The sequence below is a fragment of the Entelurus aequoreus genome, linkage group LG05 (assembly GCF_033978785.1).
Source record: "Entelurus aequoreus isolate RoL-2023_Sb linkage group LG05, RoL_Eaeq_v1.1, whole genome shotgun sequence".
Lineage (NCBI taxonomy): Eukaryota > Metazoa > Chordata > Actinopteri > Syngnathiformes > Syngnathidae > Entelurus > Entelurus aequoreus.
Window position 1 is genome coordinate 23,975,928 of NC_084735.1, and position 24,897 is coordinate 24,000,824.

Here is a 24,897-nt window from a genome sequence, read left to right on the forward strand (position 1 = left end):
AAAAAAATGCCAACATGGCACTGCCATATTTATTATTGAGGTCACAAAGTGCATAATTTTTTTTAACATACCTCAAAACAGCAGCTTGGAATTTGGGACATGCTCTCCCTGAGAGAGCATGAGTTGGGCGAGGTTGGGGTGGATTGGGTGGGGTTACGGGGGGTGTATATTGTAGCGTCCCGAAAGAGTTAGTGCTGCAAGGGGTTCTGGGTATTTGCTCTGTTGTGTTTATGTTGTGTTACGGTGCGGATGTTCTCCCGAAATGTGTTTGTCATTCTTGTTTGGTGTGGGTTCACAGTGTGGCGCATATTTGTAACAGTGTTAAAGTTGTTTATACGTCCACCCTCAGTATGACCTGTATGGCTGTTGACCAAGTATGACTTGCATTCGCTTGTGTGTGTGTGAAAAGCCGTAGATATTATGTGATTGGGCCGGCACGCAAAGGCAGTGCCTTTAAGGTTTATTGGCGCTCTGTACTTCTCCCTACGTCCGTGTACCACTCTGTACAGCGGCTTTTTAAAAAGTCATAAATTTTACTTTTTGAAACAGATACCGATAATTTCCGATATTACATTTCGGCAGTCCGATATTATCGGACATCTCTAATTGGCACCCATTAGGGTAATAGCATTTTCTTGAAACAGTAAATAATACATATTTCATTCAGGTTTTGTAATGGGAAAGAATGCGAAATGTGTATCAAAAATCCTTTACAAGTCATTTGCCACTTTGCCATTGCTACCATTTTGAAAAACTCGCCACTTAGGTTGTCGGTTTCTCACCAGGCTGGAAGCAGGCAGAGTGGTCTGCTGCCATGGAGACATATCTAAAACAGAGAAAACCGTTGTGAGCAGGAGTCTTACTTTCTTCTGAAGGACACTGAGATTCTGCAGTTTATTTCCAATCCTCATGTCTCTTATATGCCTCATAATTATCTTATGCTGTTTATTTTTTCAGACTCGTGTTTTAGGGCTCTTGTTTTCAATCAAAACCTCCATTAATTCCGCTGTTACTCCTGACCAAGGTGGATTAGTAGTTGTCTATTCAGGTTCTCAGCACCAAAACAGACATGCATCTGTTGCTAAGATACCGCAGTGATGCAGGTGTCCCTCGCCTTGTTCTTACCCGTTCCGGATGATGACAATAATGTTGCTGTCTGCCCTTTGCCAGCCCAAATGCGCTGTTTTTTAAAGGGCACTGATGTCGGTCATTGTACACAAATCTCCGCTGCCTCATTGCAAGTTCTGCAATATTAGCTTCATTAAATTTTTCGCCAGAGAATAACCTTTGAGTGATTACGCTGATTCCAACTGGTGATTATTTTCAGCACATTATCTTGACTATCATCCCCAAGTGTTGGCAGCCCGGTTCATTTTAAGTGTAAAAATCTGGCAGACAGTCGTTTCAATCTCTCCAACTTTGAAGCATATTATATGATTTTTTTTGGACTCGCGGGACTCTGCAGTGGAGCAGTTCATCCGTTCTGAGGCTGGTTTAATTGATGTGTCTAAAAAGTAGTTGAAGTAGTTGGCACGGCGTGATCAAGCAGCCCGAGTGGATTGTTCATGACAGGCAAATAAAAACAGCCAGTACTTTGGGGAACCATGCAGAATACTCTTTAATGTACTCTAACCCAGTGGTCCCCAACCACCGGGCCACGGCCCGGTACCGGTCCGCGGACCGATTGGTATCGGGCTGCGCAAGAAATTTAATTTAAATCAACATAAAAAACACAATATATACATTATATATCAATATAGATCAATACAGTCTGCAGGGATACAGTCCGTAAGCACACATGATTGTATTTCTTTTTGAAAAAAAAAAAAAACCCTCCCCTTTCCCCCCCCGGTCCGTGGGACAAATTTTCAAGCGTTGACCGGTCCCCAGCTACAAAAAGGTTGGGGACCACTGCTCTAACCTACTCAGTGGCCTAGTGGTTAGAGTGTCCGCCCTGAGATCGGTAGGTTGTGAGTTCAAACCCCGGCCGAGTCATACCAAAGACTATAAAAATGGGACCCATTACCTCCCTGCTTGGCACTCAGCATCAAGGGTTGGAATTGGGGGTTAAATCACCAAAAATGATTCCGGGCGCGGCACCGCTGCTGCCCACTGCTCCCCTCACCTCCCAGGGGGTGATCAAGGGTGATGGGTCAAATGCAGAGGACAAATTTCACCAGACCTAGTGTGTGCGTGTGACAATCATTGGTACACTGCAAAAACTGAAACCTAAGTAAGATTAAATATCTCAAATAAGGGCGATATTTGCTTATTTTCTGTCTGATAAGATAATTCTTCTCACTAAGCAGATTTTATGTTAGTCTTTTACTTGTTTTAAGGGTTTTGGTCCTAAATGATCTCAGTAAGATATTACAGCTTGTTGCTGAGATTTTATGACCTAGGTTGAGTAAAATTCTTGAAACTAGAATATCAACTGTTGCAAAGCTGTGTCATCAACACTCACAAGTATAAAACTACTTTTTTAAAGTAATAATTTCTTACTTCAAGCATGAAAAAAATCATGACTTTGACACAATTGTCTCATATTAAAACAGATGACAGCCAAATGGACTTTGCTGTTTTATTTTCAATGAAACAATAGAAAATACGTACTCATAGTTTACAGTTGTTATTAGTGAGAATATACTTATTTTAAGGTATTTTTGGGTTCATTGAGGTTAGCTAATTTTACTTGTTTTGGAAAGTCTTGACAAGCCAAATTTTCTTGTTCTATTGGCAGATAATTTTGCTCAGTTCAAATAAAATACCCCTTATTTTTATATATTTTTTTCTTGTTTTTGAACACTGACTTTTTGCAGTGTACTTTAACTTTTTAACTTAACCAAGTATAAACTCTTCCATCACTGTCCCTTCCAGTTGAATACAAAACGTCCAGACACATTGTTGAACTGGAATTGCATTCAAATCTTAACCCTTAACTTTTTTTTATCATGTAAATTACATATATCCGTTTGTTTTTCATGTTGTATACAGTAAACCTTAAAAGATCTAACACACTTCCTTGTGGGATCCCCAATTGCAGGAAAGGTTTTAACTCCTCGTTTTTTAACATTCTCATTGGTCACCAAGTGTAAAAGAAAACTAACCACTGTAATATTAACTCGTTAAAACAAATAATAATCCACCTTTTTTTGACAATTTTTTTTAAACGTAAGCTTAAAAGGAAGCTAACTGTAAGACTACATTTGATACAATCAGTAATCAGCTAGTCAACAGCTAACACTAGCAGCTAATTGTAAATGCTCTGTATTTATATAGTGCTTTCAAACACACATAGACTCACTAATGGCGGAAGCTGCAATGCAAGGCGTTAACCACGACCCATCAGGAGCAAGGTTCTTGCCCAAGGACAAAATGGCCATGACAATGATGGCGTAAGCTGGAGTCGAACACCGCCCTAATGTTAGCTTACTTACTTAGACTTAGTTCCTCCCATTCCTGTTGGAACATTGGGCGACGAGTCCCCTCCATTTGTTCCGGTCACTGGCGACCCTTCTTGCTCCATGCCAGCTGACTCCCATCTCTCTCAGGTCTTCCTTGGCTGTTTGTCTCCACGTCTTCTTTGGCCGTCCTCTCTTCCTCTTTCCCCCTTCTGGCACCCAGTCCATTGCCACACTTGCCGGTCTCTCTTTTGGCAGTCGGAGTACGTGTCCAGCCATTCTCCTTCTCATATCAGAGACTATATCAGACAATGGTGCTACCCCTGCCCTTCTCATCACCTCTTCATTGGTGATGTGGTCTCTCCATGAGATCCTCAAGATGTATCTGAGGCACCGTCGGTGGAAGACATCCAGCTTGTTTGTAATGGTTGATGTCTTCATCCATGTCTCACAGGCATAGGTCACTGTAGGGATGACCACTGACATATAGTGGCACAGCTTGGTGGACGTACTGATAGATTTTGATGACCAGATATTCCGGAGGCGTTGGAAGACTCCTGCAGCTTTTCCGATTCTGGTCTGTACATCCTTTTCTGCGTCTCCAGTGTTTGAGATGTTGCTTCCAAGATACGTGAAGTTCTCAACGTACTCTATGCCTTGTTCGCCTACGGTGAGCAGTGGAACGTTTTGGTCTTGTGCAACGGTCATGGCCTTGGTCTTCTCTTGGCTTATACGTAGGCCGACTTTTTCCCCTTGCTCATGCAGATTGTTAGTCAATTTTTGGAGTGCAGCGTAGGAATGGCTAAGCAGAGCCAAGTCGTCCGCAAAGTCCAGATCTGCCAGTCTGCCCCCTCCCCACTTAATGCCGAGGTTTGCTCCGACGACAGACTTCCTCATGACAAAGTCTATGACAATGATGAACAGTAAGGGAGACAAGATGCAACCCTGTCTTACCCCGGTCACAATGTCAAAGTCGTCGGTTGTCCTGTTGGTGGTTTTCACTCGACAGGTGGAGTTATGGTACAGGGCTCTGAAGATGTTGACGTACTTTGATGGTATACCGTATAGCTGGAGGATCTGCCACAGTGATTCCCGGTGGATACTGTCGAAGGCTTTCTTGAAATCGATGTAATTGATGATGAGGGGTGTCTGGAGTTCTTGGCACTGTTCTATGATGTTGCGAAGAGTGAAAATCTGTTCCGCGCAGGACCTTCCCTTTCGGAAGCCGGCTTGCTCTTCCCTTAAGATGTTATCTACCTCGTCTTTTAGGCGTTGGAGCAGCACACTACAGAAATCCTTGCCTGGGATCGACAGCAGTGTGATGCCCCGCCAGTTGTTGCAGTCTGCGAGGTTTCCCTTCTTTGGCAGCGTCACTATAACCCACCGTCTCCAGTCGGCAGGGACCTCTTCGGCATGCCAGATCAAATTGAACAGGTGCGTGACGCTCTCCACGACCACCTCTTGACCGTGCTTCAGCAACTCAGCAGATACCTCGTCGAGTCCTGGTGCCTTGCTGTTTTTGAGGCTCTTGATTGCTTGGGCAACCTCGGTCCTGGTTATCTCTTCTGAGGTGACTGTCAGAGTTGGGGCTGGTGTTTCCCGATCAAAAAGAAAGAGAGTGGGAGGTGTTGGCTGGTTGAGAATCTCTTTGAAGTGCTCCACCCACCTTGCCTCCTGTTCCTCATCGCTTAAGAGTGCCCTGCCATCCCTGCTCTTGATAGGCACCCCGGAGCTGCTCCTGGAGCTGGTTAGCTCCCGCACAATCCTGTAGAGTGTTTTAGTGTTGTTTTTCTCTGCTGCCTCTTGTGCTTCTTTTGCTTTCTCCTCCAGCCACCTCCGTTTGTCTTTCCTGCAGCTCTTTTTTACTTCCCGGTCCAGGCGTCTGTACTCCTCGTCTTTCATCCTCCAGCATCAGAGCCTCCTCTTCTGTTCTCTTTCCATCTTTGCCATCTTCCTTTCGTCAATCAATTTCCAGGTCTTTTCTGTTATCCATCTCTCCTTGTTGGTGCCCCTTCTTCTGCCTAAAACTGTTTCCGCAGTCTCAGTGATGGCACGGGAGAACAGACTCCACTGATCCTCAATGGAAGGATGTGGTGGTATCTCAAGCTTCTTCCTCAACTCCTCACAGTAGCTTTTTGACAGGTTGGTGTTCTTAAGCTTTTCCACTGCGTAGAGTCTCTTGGGCTGCATTTTTTGCACCTTTTTCAGCTTCAGCCTGATTTTACCCACCACAAGAAAGTGATCTGAGCCTACATCTGCACCGCTGTGTGCACGAACGTCTAGCAGTGACGAACGCCATCTTGTGTTTATGCATATGTAGTCCAGCTCATTTCGGGTTCCGCCCCCAGGTGAAACCCATGTCATCTTATGGATCTGTTTGTGCATGAAAAACGTGTTGCCAATGCTGAGGCCGTTTGTGCTGGCTAGCATCAACAGTCTCTCCCCGTTGTCATTGGTAGAGCTTGCAGACCCGTGTGGTCCCACTGTGGCATTGAGGCCCCTTCTGTCGCCATCCACTTTCGCATTTAGGTCTCCAATCAGCATCTTGATGTCGTAGCTGGGGATCTCATCAAGCACAGCTTGGAGCTGGCTGTAGAAGGCATCCTTGTCCTCTTCTGAGGCAGCCTCGGTTGGGGCATAGACTTGCACGATGGGGACTTTGGCATGTCTAGTATAGAGCCTTGCTGTGATGATGCGCTCATTCACCGGTTTCCATCCCACTAGCGCTTGCGCCGCACAGTTGGAAAGGATGATCCCGACTCCATGGGTATGGTGGTCTTGCTTCCCAGAGAAAAGAACGGTTGCTCCATCAATCACGAGGCGCCCCTGCCCAGTCCACCTCATTTCACTAACGCCTAAGATGTCCAGGCGATAGTCCCTCATAGTCTTCAGCACCTGGTCCATGCGCCCACACTGGAACAGTGTTCGCACGTTCCAGGTACCTACTCTGGTGTTGGTTTTGGTTTCGAAGATCGGGGTCGTCAGGGGTCGGGCTTCCTGCTGGATTTCACCCGGCTCCGTCATGGATACATCCAAGGATGCGCCCTCTCTTCTCTGCCGCAGTGTACCGCAATGGCTCCTTCTCGTCGTTTCTGTAACATGATGCTTTTTTACGGGGTGGGGTTGTTAACCTCACGCCCAACCCCCAACCTGGAGGACCGGGTGCTGACTTTTGTCTGGCCTCTATCCCGAAACCTGCCCGGCATGGTTAAACCTGCCAGGGGTGTGATCCCCCGCCGGTATAGCTTTCAAGGGTCATTGAGACACGCAAGACTCTCCACCACGGCAAGGTACCAGCACAGGGAGAGCCTAATGTTAGCGGTTGACCTTAAAGAGGTCAAATTTTCTTTCGACATTTAAAATACGTCCTTGTGGTCTACATAACATGTAATGGTGTTTTTTTTTGGTCAAAATAGTTGTAGATTTTAGCGCTTCCATATGAAGTCTACTGACAGACTTGAGTTAGAACAATATGGTACTTTGTATTATTATAATTGTAATTAAATGTAATTGTAATTGTAATTATTATTATTATTATTGCACGGCCACACTAGCTGGCATCCATTACACATGTACACTGCACTTTGTTGTAACAGATTTAAAAGAGAGTTTATGAACTGTCACGTTTACGACGCCACACTATTTTTCCCTAAAGATGTGCTTCCTAATTATTTTCCGTTACACGCCCTCCCACCCCACAAAGAAGAAAACATATTGCACCGCCGCGACTATAAATAGTATCTTTTATCTATAAAATTGTTATAAGTACACCTATGTGTAACATTCATTCCTTATTAACATTGAAGAAAAATAATGAAATGTAGATCAATTTACAACAAATATAACTTTATGAACATTGTGTTTTAGTCTGCAACAGAAAAGATTTAAAGTGCATCAGTTTGCTTGATATATATAAAAAAGTGTCCTTATTTAAACTATAAACACTTTTTGACCGAGTTAAACCATTTGATACTGAAAAATGTAATTTGATAAACCCAATAATACATTTAAATTGATCAGCAACATTAAGTCAGAAGCACAATATTTAAAATACTTTAACTTGCACAACAAATATGAATAAAACAATTGATGCAGATTTTTAATTTTTTAATCAAAATGATGAGGTCAGAATTAATGGATACAATGAGAAAAAAACAAACAAGTTATTTCTTGGATGGTAACATTTGGCTCCAGAGAGGTATTTAAGGATTTGAGGTCATACATCAAAAGTGAGGGCTGTTAAGGTATCACTGTAAAATTCACGACCATAATTGGAGCCACTCGTTGCTCCCACGCGTCCGCCGTTATGAGCTGTTGTCTTGTTTCATTTCCTCTCTCTGTAGACACATTCATTCTGCTGTGGATTTCATTTCCGATTCGGGGTGTGAAACTTGACGCTTGGTCCAAGCCGAGTGAAGGTGACAGTGGGGGCTGCTGCGGTGGTATTAGGGTTGTTAGGGCCGTGGCTCAGGTTGTCAGACGGCCATGTGTGAAATTCGAAAATGTGTTTCATCTCGTTTTTCCTTGTAAGTGAAGTTAGTCCGCTGGCTTGATTGGTTTGTGTCTTTGTTGTGATGGATGTGTGAGTCAGTCTTTTAAAACTCCATCAGCCTGAAATAAACATATTAAATATTAATAATATTTATGGCTTTTTGAAGGCCTGTATTTTTACATAACTTGTTTTTTTGTTGTTGAAAAAAACAAAAATGGTTTACATGGGTACATTTTGAGGCGTATTTGCCTTGAGTATAGTTATTTTATTATTATTGTTAAGCCCTGAGTGTCCAGATGTTTTTTTAACTAGACATTTTCAGCTTCCTGAAACACATATTTAAACAAAATATTATAATATTGTTCCACTTAAAACAATTAAAATACATATTTGGAAAAAACTTTAGCCAGAAATATATATCAAATGAATCACTATGGACTGGGCTCTCACTATTATGTTAGATCCACTATGGACTGGACTCTCACTATTATGTTAGATCCACTATGGACTGGACTCTCACTATTATGTTAGATCCACTATGGACTGGACTTTCACAATATTATGCTATATCCACTCGACGTCCATTGCACCGGTCACGCTAGACCGCACATCTGCGGTCCTCTCCAAGGTTTGTCATTGTCATCCCAATGGGTTGAGTTTTTCCTTGCCCTGATGTGGGATCTGAACCGAGGATGTCGTTGTGGCTTGTGCAGCCCTTTGAGACTGCTGTGATTTAGGGCTATATAAACAAACGATTGATTGATTGATTGAAATACTAATACATTTTCCCTGGATATCTCTACTCCAATGTTTTATTAATCAAAACCCACCTGAAATATACAGTAGGAAGGGGATTTATATGGCCCTATTCGTCACGGTTTACCTGACACCTGAAATGTGACGAATTTGGGACGTGCACAATCTACTTTAGTCACCAGATGGCAGTAGAGTGTTGAACATCCTAAAATGTGTTTTGTGGCAATTCCAACTTTAACCACATTGTCACTTGCGTTTTCCATCCTTTTTTTTTTTTTTTTTTTTTTTAGCAGATTGCATTGGAAAATGATTAACCTCCCCTCCTCCTATCACTCGAGATCCACCCAGGAACGTGGCCATAGGAATCCCTTCCCTACTGTATATCAAATGCTTATACTTTTAAATAGGTATCTCTACTCCAAAATGTTCCATAGATATGAATGTTCGTGGGAATGATTGTCTATCTTTGCCCTGCAATTGGCCATGCTAATTTGAGTTACCTTATCTGTGAGCTAGTCCATTGTACTTTAGCATTAAGCTAGTGGCGTTAGTGCTCAACCTTCATCCTGCACAATTGTATTGCTTTTTTCAGTTTATTCCAAATTATATCAATAATATAACATGATTCCTACATGCATGTGCACTTCATGTGTATATATAATGTACTTTCTTTATATGTGAGTATTTATTATATTATTATAATGGATCTATATTTAATGTAATTGGATACAAAGAGTATGTGAAAGTTTAACTCTCACCTTGATTACTTTTGTGACGACAGACGACGGTTATATCAAGCATTTAAAATGCGCCAAACATGGATACGTGTAAAGAGAGTGTTTTGCATTTTCCTCATCATGCATTATAATGGATTTAAAGGTCTACTGAAGTGAGATTTTCTTATTTAAACGGGGATAGCAGATCCATTCTATGTGTCATACTTGATAATTTCGCGATATTGCCATATTTTTGCTGAAAGGATTTAGTAGAGAACATCGACGATAAAGTTCGCAACTTTTGGTCGCTGATAAAAAAAGCCTTGCCTGTACCGGAAGTAGCGTGACGTCACAGGTTTTGGAGCTCCTCACATCTGCACATTGTTTACAATCATGGCCACCAGCAGCGAGAGCGATTCGGACCGAGAAAGCAACGATTTCCCCATTAATTTGAGCGAGGAGGAAAGATTCGTGGATGAGGAAAGTGAGAGTGAAGGACTAGAGGGCAGTGGAAGCGATTCAGATAGGGAAGATGCTGTGAGAGGCGGGTGGGACCTGATATTCAGCTGGGAATGACTAAAACAATAAATAAACACAAGACATATATATACTCTATTAGCCACAACACAACCAGGCTTATATTTAATATGCCACAAATTAATACCGCATAACAAACACCTCCCCCCTCCCGTCCATATAACCCGCCAATATAAATCAAACACCTGCACAACACACTCAATCCCACAGCCCAAAGTACCGTTCACCTCCGCAAAGTTCATGCAGCACATATATTTCCCCAAAGTTACGTACTTGACATGCACATAGCGGCACGCATGTACGGGCAAGCGATCAAATGTTTGGAAGCCAAAGCTGCGTACTCACGGTACCGCGTATCCAACTCAATGTCCTCCTGGTAAGAGTCTCTGTTGTCCCATCTCCACAAGCATGCATATCCAACTCAAAGTCCTCCTGGTAAGAGTCTCTGTTCTCCCAGTTCTCCACAGGCCAATGGTAAAGCTTGACTGTCATCGTTCGGGAATGTAAACAATGAAACACGTGTTTGTGTTGCTGCAGCCTTCCGCTAATACACCGCTTCCCACCTACAGTTTTCTTCTTTGCTATCTCCATTGTTTATTAAACAAATTGCAAAATATTCACCAACACAGATGTCCAGAATACTGTGGAATTTTGCGATGAAAACAGACGACTTAAAAGCTGGCCACAAAGGTGTCCCAAAATGTCCACTACAATCCGTGACGTCACGCGCAAACGTCATCATACCGAGACGTTTTCAGCAGGATATTTGGCAAGAAATTTAAAATTGCACTTTACTAATCTAACCCGGCCGTATTGGCGGTTGTTGCAATGTTAAGATTTCATCATTGATATATAAACTATCAGACTGCGTAGTCGGTAGTAGTGGGTTTCAGTAGGCCTTTAAATGGGTGTACTTTTTCATGGTGAGTGGATATTTAAAGTTCAGTGAGCATGTTGTGTTATATGTGATCATGTGTGTTGACATTTTGTGTTGGTTGCTTTTTTGCGCCATGACTAGGGAAGGTTGTTAGGATTGGTTCATATAAGTACATGCTGTGCTGTGTTCACCTCAATGCACAATTCATTGGAATTGACCTGAATTACTCACACTGTCCACAAAATGGTGGCAATATTGCAGCATTAAAATAGTCAGATATGTAAAATTAATTTGTAAGCACCCACAAGCTCGATTCTTTAATAGTTAAAAAGATGACGTCTCGCGAGTTAAATTTAAGACGCTGACGGGCTGCACGTGGGCCGTAGTTTGGTCACCCTTGTCTTAAGTGTTGAGTACATCAGCAAGGATTGTTTTCATAAAATGAGACTACGATGTTCTTGAGTGGTTCGTCGTGTAGCAGTTACCCCTTATTGCCACCTGTCTTATTGCAATGATGGATGCTTATTCTTAGTAATACATTTGTAATAACAGAAACATGAGGACAATTTTTGAATAATAGCTTAAGCGTGTCCACTTTTTGTCAGCTGATGTTTGCTTTAGGCAGACGTGCCTCCGTTGTTGAACTAAGTAAACACTTCACAGTGTGAAATGCATTGCACCTCGGGCAATCTTTAACAGATTGTGAGCAGTGTTGTCGTAAGTGATGATCCAGCAGTATTAGTTGTAGTGCGTTGGATGAATTATTGAAGGTGCACATAGGGAATTCATTACCTTACATGCATTCACGCATAGACATAAGTCTGCCACAGATTTTCCCCCGACCTACTTAATAATAATAATAATGGATTAGATTTATATCGTGCTTTTTCTATTGTTAGATACTCAAAGCGCTCACAGAGAAGTGGGAACCCATCATTCATTCACACCTGGTGGTGGTAAGCTACATTTGTAGCCACAGCTGTGAGCTGTTTTTAGATTCACAATCTAGACATTTCTTCAGGTGCAGTTCATTTTGCACAATATTTGCTCTGTGCAGAAGTGCAGCCTATTTTCCCAGGAAAAGCGTTTCCCAGTATACAGTAGGTCCTTGTGGAGATTTAGTCTGGGGCTGATGAAACCACTCCTGGTTCCAATTTTTCCTATAGTCATTGTTGCAGTGGTCGGAAGAAAAATCGATTTAATTTTCACAGCTTGTGAATTACTTTTTCATGTGGTTTGAGCTCAAGACTTTATAAAGTTAAAGTACCAATGATTGTTACACACACACTAGGTGTGGCGAAATTATTCTCTGCATTTGACCCATCACCCTTGATCACCCCCTGGGAGGTGAGGGGGCACCGGTGATTTAACCCCCAATTCCAACCCTTGATGCTGAGTGCCAAGCAGGGAGGTAATGGGTCCCATTTTTATAGTCTTTGGTCTTCGGCCGGGGTTTGAACTCACAACCTACCGATTTCAGGGCGGACACTCTAACCACTAGGCCACTGAGTAGGTTATCTTGACTATATAACTTGATCAAAGAAAGATGGATTACAAAGTGTCCCAAGGTTTTGGGGGGTGTTAAAGTCAGGATTTTTTAGAGTGGAACATTGTTAAATCAAACTTGATTCGTTAGGGCCCGACGGTTACTGGATTCTCATGATTTAATGGTTGAGATGAAGCCCGATTCGGTAGCCTGGGCTAAGGATCTATTGCTAAAACACCAATCAAAGATCCTCCATAACAGGGGTGCTCATTACGTCGATCGCGATCTACCGGTCGATCGCGGAGGGTGTGTCAGTCGATCCCTAGCCAGGCATTAAAAAAATAGTCCTAAAAATGAGCGATCATAAATCTTCACTATGACGTCACTTGATTGACATTCACGGCACCCGAGGGTCTTCTGAGATGACGCTGGCTGCTGCCAGCTCATTATTAAGAAAAGATTACCGACAGGAAGGCGAGAAACTCTTTTTATTTCAACAGACTCTGGCGCCGTACCTGTCTTCAAAACTCCAAAGACCGACTGCACAGTTGCACAATAAAAGCGCTGCCTGCGCTAACAACATAAGAGTCTCAGAAAGCTGGCGTGCACAAGCTAGCAAGCTACGGAGTTTGCCGCCAATGTATTTATTGTAAAGTGTATACAAAGGAGTACGGAAGCTGGACAAATAAGATGCCAAAAACCAACCACTTTCATGTGGTATTGGACAGAAAGGAGGACTTTTTTTTTTCCTCCATTTGAAAATGCAGACGTTATCAGCACCACTGACTGATTCCTATCAATGCAAGTCATCAGAATCAGGTAATACACCAACTTATATTCTTGTCGTCATGGAAGAAAGGAATCTATATGTGTTAAACATGCTTGCATTATCTTTAAACACCTTTTACTTGTTAACAATATTAAGTATATGTGTTAAACATGCTTGTATTATCTTTAAACACTTTTAACTTGTTAACAATATTAACTATATGTGTTAAACATGCTTGTGTTATCATCAAACACCTTTAACTTGTTAACAATTTTAACTATATGTGTTAAACATGCTTGCATTATCTTTAAACACCTTTAACTTGTTAACAATATTAACTATATGTATTAAACATTCTTGTATTATCATTAAACACCTTTAATTTATTAACAATATTAACTATGTGTTAAACATGCTTGCATTATCATTAAACACCTTTAACTTGTTAACAAAAACATATATATCATAAATAAGTAAATATAAATTATATATATGAATGAGGTAGATCCCCACGACTTGATCAATTGAAAAGTAGCTCGCCTGCAGAAAAAGTGTGAGCACCACTGCTCTATAAGACAAGACTGCACTGCTCTTATTAAGGACTTAAATGAAGAACACTTGTCAAAGATTCTCTGCATGCCCGTGAGAATCAAGTACTTCAAAGGTATTTTATTGACAATTCCTCCATGTGTGCAAGACATAAGAAAGAATCGAGATGTTTTTTTTTCACCTTTACTTAAAAGCACATTTCTGGGAGAGATTGGGTTGCGTCCAAGCACGCCACCAAACAGTCATATAAAAAACAGACAAGGAAAATGACACTTCAAAGAGACTACAGACAGACGCCATGTTGTCGCCACTGGACAAAAACGCACACTACTCAGCAAAACAACCAAAGACCAGACTTGGAAAAAACTGTCACTGACTGATTTTTTTTTTTTTTTTTTTTAGATAGATACTTAATTGAGCTCGAGGGAAACTCAAGATATCCAGTAACATTTTAGAAAAAAAATCACCTTGTTATGCAAAACAATGTCCACTGCAGAGGCCGCCGGTTCTCAGACATGCTTCAAAAACACTTATCAAAGCCCCTGTATGTAGCAGGGTTGTGGTGGCCCCAATTGCTACCAGGTCTTGACTTTCATGTGCCAAATTTGGCCCCAACTATGCCAGGTGAATATCCATGGTCTTCACTAACAATCACATTTGTTTTGCAAAGACTAGCTGAAAAGATGCAAGGCCGAGCAGCATTTGTAGAATAAAGAACCCAAACAAAACCAAACAAATTAGACTGTAGCCAAGCCCGTTGATGATTTGTTGTTTTGTTCCTCAAACTGAACTGCGTTTGGGTTGATAAATATTCATCAGTGGTACACAATGCCTTCTGTGCGACAGGCAGCTATTAAGGCAACATTTACATGAAAAAGTTACATATTTGCCTAAATACTACCTTCCAGGAAAGTTTATTCACTACGCAATTGTTGGCAGACAATACCTCATTGAACAAATCATCCGGAAATGTACTGCCTCATTTATTTGAATGGGCAAGTAGAACGACAGTAGATCTGTTTCAACAGCAACCACAAGCAGTTTGCTTGATTGTAAATTGGTTTTCTCCACTTGAATAATATGCTCTACCCGAGTTTAATTGGCCCAAATGCAGTAAATTGCCTTACTTTGCATTGATCACCTCATCAGCCCTCTGGCGGAGTTGGAAGTATAACCTCCATTGAGTTGGCAAGGCCTTGTTAGCAATATTTTCTAAGGACAGACTGCATGTCAGCTCCCAAAAAATGTTGTCAATCTTAAATGCTCCAATTTTAAATATGCATATCACATATTTACTATATATTAAATATATGTTGAGCCTTTTGGAATCCAATGTTTTTAGTTTTTTTTCCATGTCCATAAAATAATTTCTAAGGACTATACAGCATATTAAATGTCGAGTTGTCCCGATCGCGATGATAGCCCAGCCGATTTTTACCACAGCCGTGGTAGACAATAAACTAGTTTTCTTGCAAGTAGCATTATCAGTGCAGGACTATAGGACAATAAATGGCTAGGCATGCTAAACACCAAGCAGGACGACACAAGAAGCCATGCTAACCGCTAAAGCTTCAATGTAAAATAGGAGTGATTAGTCCAAATATTTATACTATCGATAACGAGTATAGTATCAGTATATAAACAATTCTAAAATTATTACCTCAATATTTTTCTTATTCTTATTATTACAAAATCATGTTTAATGTAATTTGTTGTTGTAGTTTACAAACTCAGGGAATACGTCCCTGGATATAGAAGCGTTTGGGGGCAATAGTAGTTCTTGCTTTTGTTTAGTTATTGTTTACTAGCCGCTTTATTTTGCTAAAAAAAATTGTATGTAGAATTTAATTCCACAAGTTGAATATGTTATTGGATATAAAACAATACTAGCAAATTCCAAATGTTATGAAATAATCTTCATAAAAATGTGTCATTGTGTTTACTTTGGCTACTTGCCGAAGTTTTCCAAACATTTTCAGTTCCATGATCCATTGTCAAAGTATCCGATCAGCACTCTAAATTAGATCGACTTTGAAGCCAAAAAATCGGAGAGGGATATTAATGCATTCTTTTACTGCATGCTTTGACTAGGAAAAAGTAGCACCATCTTGTGGACGGACATTAAAATTGACAGCCAGTTGTCAATCAATCAATCAATCAATCAATGTTTACTTATATAGCCCTAAATCACGAGTGTCTCAAAGCCATATAAAATCCTAGCAAATGATTACATTAGTTAAGATACATTTAGGATAAATAATTTTATATATATATATATACCGGTGTGTGTGTGTGTGTGTGTGTGTGTGTGTGTGTGTGTGTGTGTGTGTGTGTGTGTGTGTGTGTGTGTGTGTGTGTGTGTGTGTGTGTGTGTGTGTGTGTGTGTGTGTGTGTGTGTGTGTGTGTGTGTGTGTGTGTGTGTGTGTGTGTGAGAGTGTGTGCGTGTATATATATGTGTGTATTTTTTATTTTTTTTAAAAATTTTTTAAAAAAATTTTTGTGCGCACAGTTTTTGTCTCTGCCATTTTAGGATTATTTAAGGCAATGTTTTTAGAAATAAAAATCCTCTGGCTAATGTCATTTAATGATCATCCAACTCAGCCAAAATGGCTTAAAATAAAAACTGGAGGGCAGCGAAGGGTTAAAAATGTCCATGATGGATATATTCATATTGATTTCCGCTGTTAGGTTGGATTTCCTAATCTTTCTATCATAGGAAACAAGTCTGCATGCGAGGCGTCGTATGTCGTATTCCCCAGACGTGAAATCTTATTGATGGATGGAGAAATAAGCAACGTCATCATATTAAAACGCACTCAAGCACACGCGTGTTCAAATAAAATATGCTGCGGCGCACCGGGGAGAAAAAAAATTCAATTATTCAAATCTGGCAGCTTATCTGACTCCTCTGCGAACAGCCAAACACAAACAGTCGCTTCAGTGTTTGTTCTCCTTTTGATCACTGTGTGCTTTGACCCACATGAAAAATACACAACAAAAATATAGTCCATCCTGCAGCGTAAATTGGCTCCTCTAACTCCCTCTTCCTGTCTTTGCACCGTATATGGACGACATGTTGTCTTAAGATATTTCCCACCGCTTTTTATCGTTCTCAGTGAATGTAATCAATTGCTTTTAAAAAGGTTTCATATCACTGCTGACTCAGCCGTATGGTACTGATTAGCCAGGACAACACAATGAGTTGTATTTGTCGCCATCACATTCTTTACCATGCTGGTGGTATCCTTTTGTGATGGCTTCCAGTTTTTGTGGTACTCGAGTACATACTTCCAACTAGGGCTGGGCGATATATCGAATATACTCGATATATCGCGGGTTTGTCTCTGTGCGATGTAGAAAATGACTATTTCGTGAGTATTCGAGTATACGTTCTCACGCAGTTGCTTTTAGCTGCGGGCATTACACTACAGGCTTTTCTCACTCTTGCTTGTCTCTCCTTCTCACAGTGACATAAAACAAGCGCACCTTCTTACATACGTCACATACTGTCACGCGTGCAACGTCATACGCCCTCGCCGAGCAGAGAGGTAGCGGAATGGGTAAAGTTAGCTGTGGCATGTGGTGCAAGCGGAGCGGTGCGAGTCTGGTAATAAATGGAGGAACAATAATTAATTCCCAAGAAAAACAGCACGGATCCATCGTCTGGCAGTTGTTTGACTTCAAGCGGGACGATGTTGAACAGACAACCGTAATATGTAAAGTAGGGCTGGGCGATATATCGAATATACTCGATATATCGCGGGTTTGTCTCTGTGCGATGTAGAAAATGACTATCGTGATATTCGAGTATACGTTCTCACGCAGTTGCTTTTAGCTGCGGGCATTACGCTACAGGCTTTTCCCACTCTTTGTTGTCTCTCCTTCTCACAGAGACATAAAACAAGCGCACCTTCTTACACACGTCACATACTGTCGCGCGTGCAACGTCACACACCCTTGCGGAGCAGAGAGGTAGCAGCGTGGGTAACGTTAGCTGTGATGCTAGTGGAGTGGTAGTACAAGAGAAAGAAAGATGCGAATCTGGTAACAAATGAAGGAAGAATTAATTCCCAAGAAAAACAGCAGGGGGTCCATCGTCTGGCGGTGGTTTGGCTTCAAACGGAAATATGTCGAACAGACAACTGTAGTATGTCAAGTATGCGGCAAAAGCGTTGCTACAAAAAGTAACCGCTCTACTAATTTGTATCATCATTTGAAGAAACCCGCTAGAGAATGAAGAGTGCTTGAAACTCCGCATGTCAACAGCTCCGTTCGGTGCCACAGCCAACAAAATGCCGCAGCAACCATTTCCACATCAACACCATATGAAAAAAAATAGTCAACAACAGAAGGAGATAACGTCCGCAGGAACCTACCACATAGCGAAGGACAAACACTGTTTGATTTCCTATTATGCAGCTATTTTTTATTTGACAGTTATTGAACTATTTTGTGTGTCATCATGCACAAAAGTGCACTTTATTTGTTTTAAAATATTGTAGTGGCGTTCTGTAGAAAAAGTGCACTTTAATTTAGTGTTGTTTTGATTTGTCATCTTAGTGACATCATGCACAAAAGTGCACTAATAGCTTTTTTTAAATGTCTCTGACAATCTTGCACTTTCTGTTTTGGAAATGACATGAATGTTTGTGCCACTGCTTAATAACTGTTTAATAAATACAGTTTTGGTAAATTGACTTAGTTGTGATTTCCCTCTCTGCATGAAAGTTTAAAATGAGCATATATCAATGCAGAATGAACAAGAATGTTTTAATGTAGACACAGAATCATCGTACTGGTGTGATTATTTGCAGCAAGTGTTAATTCAAGGCTAAGGCAAAATATCGAGATCTATGTCGTGTATCGTGACATGACCTAAAAATATTGAGATATTAATAAAAGGCAATATCGCCCAGCCCTACTTCCAACTGACATTTGATTGCAAGTTAGGCTTCCAGAGCTTTCTAATTAGACGAGCCCAATGGCTCTATTGTGAGTAATTGTTTTTAAAGATTTTCTGATAGCTTAAAGAGCACTCTACTGGCATAGCTTCTCCTTAAGTATATGTTAAAATGACTGCATTGGATTCATGAAGCCGGCTGATTAACAACACTAAGAGCTTGTACTGTAGCCTTGCAAAACTTTTCATGCATAACCTCTATGACAAGACTCACTGCTGCGGATGATAAATAAATGTCTAACATAGTTAGGGAAACCAAACAAATGTAATTGTGTACTCATAAACCCTGTGTTGCTACTAATGAAATATACCAGCTTCAAACTGTAAAAAGCCAGCTTTGGTGACTCTCACCAAAGGTTGTATTTGGACAGTGATGCTCGGAAGGAGTATTAGAGCTTTGTTTTGGTCTTTTAGAGGTTGCCTGGCAGACAACTGAGGGGAAAATGTTTTGTCTGCCGCAAATGCTTCACTGCCTGGAGATTGGCTGCGGAGTGCTTTTGTCAGCCTCACAATTACAATGTCAGTTATTGCTCGCTATCAGTCTGTTACATTGTCTTCTTGTTTTTGTGTGGAAAAATAAACTGAATAGGCTTTTGGACCTTCAGTCGTGAAATTCTCAAAATACAATACATAGACTTGGTCATTTGTCATTTTTGAATATTGTTTGTGGGTGAGTAATATGGTAGCATTGGTAATTGTATGCCTGAAGAGAGTAACATACTGTAAAGATATCTAAACAAGAATGAATATCTGAAATTTACTTCTTTTTTTTTTAACTTACAAGAACTTTTGCTTACAGTGTTAGATCAATTTGCTTATCTTTTGTAAATATCTGATACAAATGAATATCAATCAATCAATGTTTACTTATATAGTCCTAAATCACGAGTGTCTCAAAGGGCTGCACAAGTTACAACAACATCCTCGGTTCAGATCCCACATCAGAGCAAGAAAAAAAACTTAACCCAATGGGATGATAATGAGAAACCTTGGAGAGGACCGCAGATGTGCCCCCCCCCTGGCGACCTGTGCAATGGACGTCGAGTGGATCTCGCATAATATTGTGAGAGTCCAGTCCATAGTGGATCTAACATAATAGTGAGAGTCCAGTCCATAGTGGGGCCAGCAGAAGACCATCTTGAGCGGAGACAGGTCAGCAGCGCAGAGATGTCCCCAACTGATGCACAGATGAGTGGTCCACCCTTGGTCCCGACTTTGGACAGCTAGCGTATCATCTGTGGTCACTGAATCTGTGGTCACTGAATCTTGGAGCAGAAAAGAAACGGCAGATCATCTGGTCTAAAAAGGGGGTCTATCTAAAGGCTAGAGTATACAAATGAGTTTTAAGATGGGACTTCTACTGAGGTAGCATCTCTAACTGTTACCGGGAGGGCATTCCAGAGTACTGGAGCCCGAATAGAAAACACTCTATAGCCCGCAGACTTTTTTTTTTTGGCTCTGGGAATCACTAATAAGCCGGAGTTCTTTGAACACAGATTTCTTGCCGGGACATATGGTACAATACAATCAGCAAGATAGGATGGAGCTAGGCCGTGTAGTATTTTATACGTAAGTATAAAAACCTTAAAGTCACATCTTAAGTGCACAGGAAGCCAGTGCAGGTGAGCCAGTATAGGCGTAATATGATCAAACTTTCTTGTTCTTGTCAAAAGTCTAGCAGCCACATTTTGCACCAACTATAATCTTTTAATGCTAGACATAGGGAGACCCAAAAATAATATGTTACAGTAATGGAGACGAGACGTAACAAACGCATGAATAATGTTCTCAGCGTCGCTAGTGGACAAAATGGAACACATTTTAGCGATATTACGGAGATGAAAGAAGGCTGTGTTAGTAACACTCTTAATGTGTGACTCAAACGAGAGAGTTAGGTGGAAGATAATACCCAGATTCTTTACCGTGTCGCCTTGTGCAATTGTTTGGTTGTCAAAAGTGGTGGTATTATTAAATAGGTGTCGGTGTCTAGAAGGACCGATAATCAGCATTTCCGTTTTCTTAGCGTTGAGTTGCAAAAATATAATAATGATAAAGGTATACATAGTTTACTGTTAATAATGTATAGTTTTTATAATATTAAAAAAACTATTAAAACAATCTGCCAACAGGACAAGAACATTTTGTAAGTAAAATTTTGCAACTTGAAATGTTCTTATTCTGTTGGCAGATTTTAATCACAACTTTGATATTTGTTTTTCTTTTTTGAATTATTTTCGAACACTCAAATTAGCGCATATTTTAAAATCTTGATTTTTAGATATTCAACATATTTTTTACAGTTTGTGTGCCTGTTGTTTATAGCCAAACTTTAAATCAATTAAAAAACATTGCAAATGTAGCTTAATTTAGCAAATCCTTCCGTGGCTTACTGCTTACTGTTACGACAACAACAACACTTCCCTTGTTTTGTCTGTTTTTCTAGTTGTCGATTTTTTCTCGCCTTTTAAAGCAGTGGTCCCCAACCACCGGACCGCGGCCCGGTACCGGTCCGTGGATCGATTGGTACCGGGCCGCACAAGAAATTTAAAAAAATAATTATATATATATATATATATATATTTTTTTTTTAAAATTAAATCAACATAAAAAACACAAGATACACTTACAAATAGTGCACCAACCCAAAAAACATCCCTCCCCCATTTACACTCATTCACACTCATTCTTTCTTTCTGTTATTAATATTTCTGGTTCCTACATTATATATCAATATAGATCAATAAAGTCTGCAGGGATACAGTCCGTAAGCACACATGATTGTATTTCTTTATGACCCAAAAAAACAATAATAATAAAAATTAAAAAAAATAACCCTTCCCCCCCGGTCCGTGGGACAAATTTTCAAGCGTTGACCGGTCCGCAGCTACAAAAAGGTTTGGCACCACTGTTTTAAAGCACATTTTCCTTTGAAATCCTCTCAGGGTAAAAGTGCCTCATCTTACAGGTTTTCCGGAATACGAGCTGTGTCTCGGCTAATTGTTATGCATACGGTTGCAAACAAAAATGTACCACTTATACAAACTTGTTAAAGTCGACGCACAAAAAAATAATCGGGAGAAAAAAGAAAGTCTCTTTACTAAGAGTGGTATTCTAAAAATTAAACATCTGGTGAGTGTATACAGTATTTGTACTTTCCAACTATAAAATGACAGACAGACAGCAGCTTTATTTTGTCCATTCTTAACATGTACAAGACACATGAGAACTGAAATTACATTTTTGGCACAATCCCGCTAAGAGCAGACATACGTTACTGGGGGACAAGACGGGACCGCCACGGATCAGCCACTTACAGCGCTCCTTAAAAAGGTGGGAAAAAGGTGACATTGGGAAAGGGGGAAGAGTAAAAAAAATATCAGTCTGACTCGTATTGGTTCTATTTCAGTTGACTCTTAGACCCTGTTCTCTTCTAATATCTAAGTTCACTCTATGGTTCAGGAATGCTGACTCAGGCTGTCAACAGGGAGGAAAATGGCAATACCAAAAACTGCAAGTACTTTGACATAGATTTTTCCTTTTCTCCTGGCCCGTGCCTTCAAGCTGCATGTGTCAGCACTTTTTCCTCTTATTGTTGAGTCATAGCTCAATGTGAAGCAGGGAAAACATGCATCTCAATGGGAAACGGCTGTTCAATGTTGATGTTTATGGCAATATGTGCACAAATGTATTTAGTTAACACAAAGGTTTGTCATCAAATGATGTATATTAAGAACCATACACTAGGAACAAAATATCCATTTAGGTTTTAGTTGGAGTCCCGTCATGCATGACGTCACATAATAAGTCAAAGATGATCTCTGGACATGTGTTTAACATTTTCTCTGGCTTTTTGTTCACTTATTCCCAAATATTCACTATAGTTGTCAGCGAACATCACTAAAACTCATTTTAATTAGTAGATAAACCTGCATGTTTCTCTTTTTATTTGTCTTTTTTTTTTTAAAGAAGGACCATCTTTATGCATATATTTGAGTACTTATTTTAATTTTAAACAAAAATATGTTTGAATGTATGATTCTATAATACTTGTTGGAATATCACATCAAGTTTAAAGTATATAAAATTGCATTTTCAATTTGTCTGTCAAAATTGAAAATTAAATAAATTTAGTAAGAAAATAATCATATTATTCCAGGCTACTGTGGGCCACACAAAATGATGTGGTGGACCAGATATGCCCCACCTGTGCCGTAAGCATTTGTTATCAACGTTAAGTAGTGTTTTTTTTGTTTTTGTTTTATAGTGGTTAACTTCTTTTTTACATTTGTAGCACACATCACGTTTTTAATTGTCACATTTCTTCATTCATTGTTGAAGTCAAGACTTTTACAGTAAGTCCGGTTGTCTGGTAATGTGTACAAAATTAGGGTTTCCACTATTATTTCCAAACACTATATAGTACATGTAGTATGTTCCGAGTATGGATACATATACAGTCGTGGTCAAAAGTTTACATACACTTGTGAAGGACATAATGTCATGGCTGTCTTGAGTTTCCAATAATTTCTACAACTCTTATTTTTTTGTGATAGAGTGATTGGAGCACATACTTGTTGGTCACATAAAACATTCATGAAGTTTGGTTCTTTTATGAATTTATTATGGGTCTACTGAAAATGTGACCAAATCTGCTGGGTCAAAAGTATACATACAGCAACATACATTATCAATTTTGGTGATGTAGAAAAGTTACAATCAAATCAAATTAGCTTCATGGCATGGCCTCTTATCTTCATGTGAGTGATTATGATTGACGACACATGTTGATTTCTCTGAGCCCATTTAAATAGGGCTCATGTGATGCAGTCATTAGACTCGGTTACAAACGCGACAATGGGAAAGTCAAAGGAACTCAGCACAGATCTGATAAAACGAATCATTGACTTGAACAAGTCAAGAAAGTCACCAGGCGCCATTTCAAAGCAGCTTAAGGTCCCAAGAGCAACTGTGCAGGCAATTGTTCGTAAGTATAAAGTGCATGGCACAGTTTTGTCACTGCCACGATCCGGAAGAAAACGCAAGCTATCACCTGCTGCTGAGAGAAAATTGGTCAGGATGATCAAGAGTCAACCGAGAACCACCAAAAAGCAGGTCTGCAATGAATTGGAAGCTGCTGGAACACAGGTGTCAATGTCCACGGTCAAGCGTGTTTTGCATCGCCATGGACTGAGAGGCTACCATGCTCCAGAAGCGACACCTTAAGTCTAAAGTTTGCTGCTGATCACATGGACAAAGATAAGACCTTCTGAAGGAAAGTTCTGTGGTCAGATGAAACAAAAATTGAACTGTTTGGCCACAATACCCAGCGATATGTTTGGAGGAGAAAAGGTGAGGCATCTAATCCCAGGAATGGTAAATGGTTGTATAGCGCTTTTTCTACCTTTTTTAAGGAACTCAAATCGCTTTGACACTATTTCCACATTCACCCATTCACACACACATTCACACACTGATGGCGGGAGCTGCCATGCAAGGTGCTAACCAGGACCCATCAGGAGCAAGTGTGAAGTGTCTTGCTCAAGGACACAACGGACGTGACTAGGATGGTAGAAGGTGGGGATTGAACCAGTAACCCTCAGATTGCTGGCACAGCCACTCTCCCAACTTCGCCACGCCGTCCCCTGTCCCTAGGAACACCACTCCTACTGTCAAGCATGGTGGTAGTATTATGCTCTGGGCCTGTTTTGCTGCCAATTGAACTGGTGCTTTACAGAGAGTAAATGGGACAATGAAAAAGGAGGATTACCTCCAAATTCTTCAGGACAACCTAAAATCATCAGCCCAGAGGTTGGGTCTTGGGCGCAGTTGGGTGGTCCAACAGGACAATGACCCCAAACACATGTCAAAAGTGGTAAAGGAATGGCTAAATCTGGCTAGAATTAAGGTTTTAGAATGGCCTTCCCAAAGTCCTGACTTAAAACCCATTGAGAACATGTGGACAATGCTGAAGAAACAAGTCAATGTCAGAAAACCAACAAATTTAGCTGAACTGCACCAATTTTGTCAAGAGGAGTGGTCAACAATTCAACCAGAAGCTTGCCAGAAGCTTGTGGAAGGCTACCAAAAGCGCCTTATTGTGGTGAAACTTGCCAAGGGACATGTAACCAAATATTAACATTGCTGTATGTATACTTTTGACCCAGCAGATTTGGTCACATTTTCAGTAGACCCATAATAAATTCATAAAAGAAGCAAACTTCATGAATATTTTTTGTGACAAACAAATATGTGCTCCAATCACGCTATTACAAAAAAATAAGAGTTGCAGAAATTATTGGAAAATCAAGACAGCCATGACATTATGTTCTTTACAAGTGTATGTAAACTTTAGAC

General features: G+C 40.5%; 1 protein-coding gene across 2 annotated transcripts in view; it reads left to right on the top strand.

Annotated features, from left to right (window-relative positions):
* The window catches only part of ctdp1 (CTD (carboxy-terminal domain, RNA polymerase II, polypeptide A) phosphatase, subunit 1), a 124,939-nt gene that overhangs the window by 83,120 nt on the left and 16,922 nt on the right, over positions 1 to 24,897 (top strand). Inside the window, exon 13 of one of the 2 annotated variants that reach the window (XM_062047484.1) lies at positions 786 to 1,026. The exons of the other annotated variant lie outside the window; for it this stretch is intronic. Coding sequence (XP_061903468.1) covers positions 786 to 873 — 88 coding nt within the window. The 3' untranslated portion in view covers positions 874 to 1,026. Of the gene's footprint in view, positions 1 to 785; positions 1,027 to 24,897 lie in introns of those variants that run through there. 2 annotated transcript variants of the gene reach the window in all.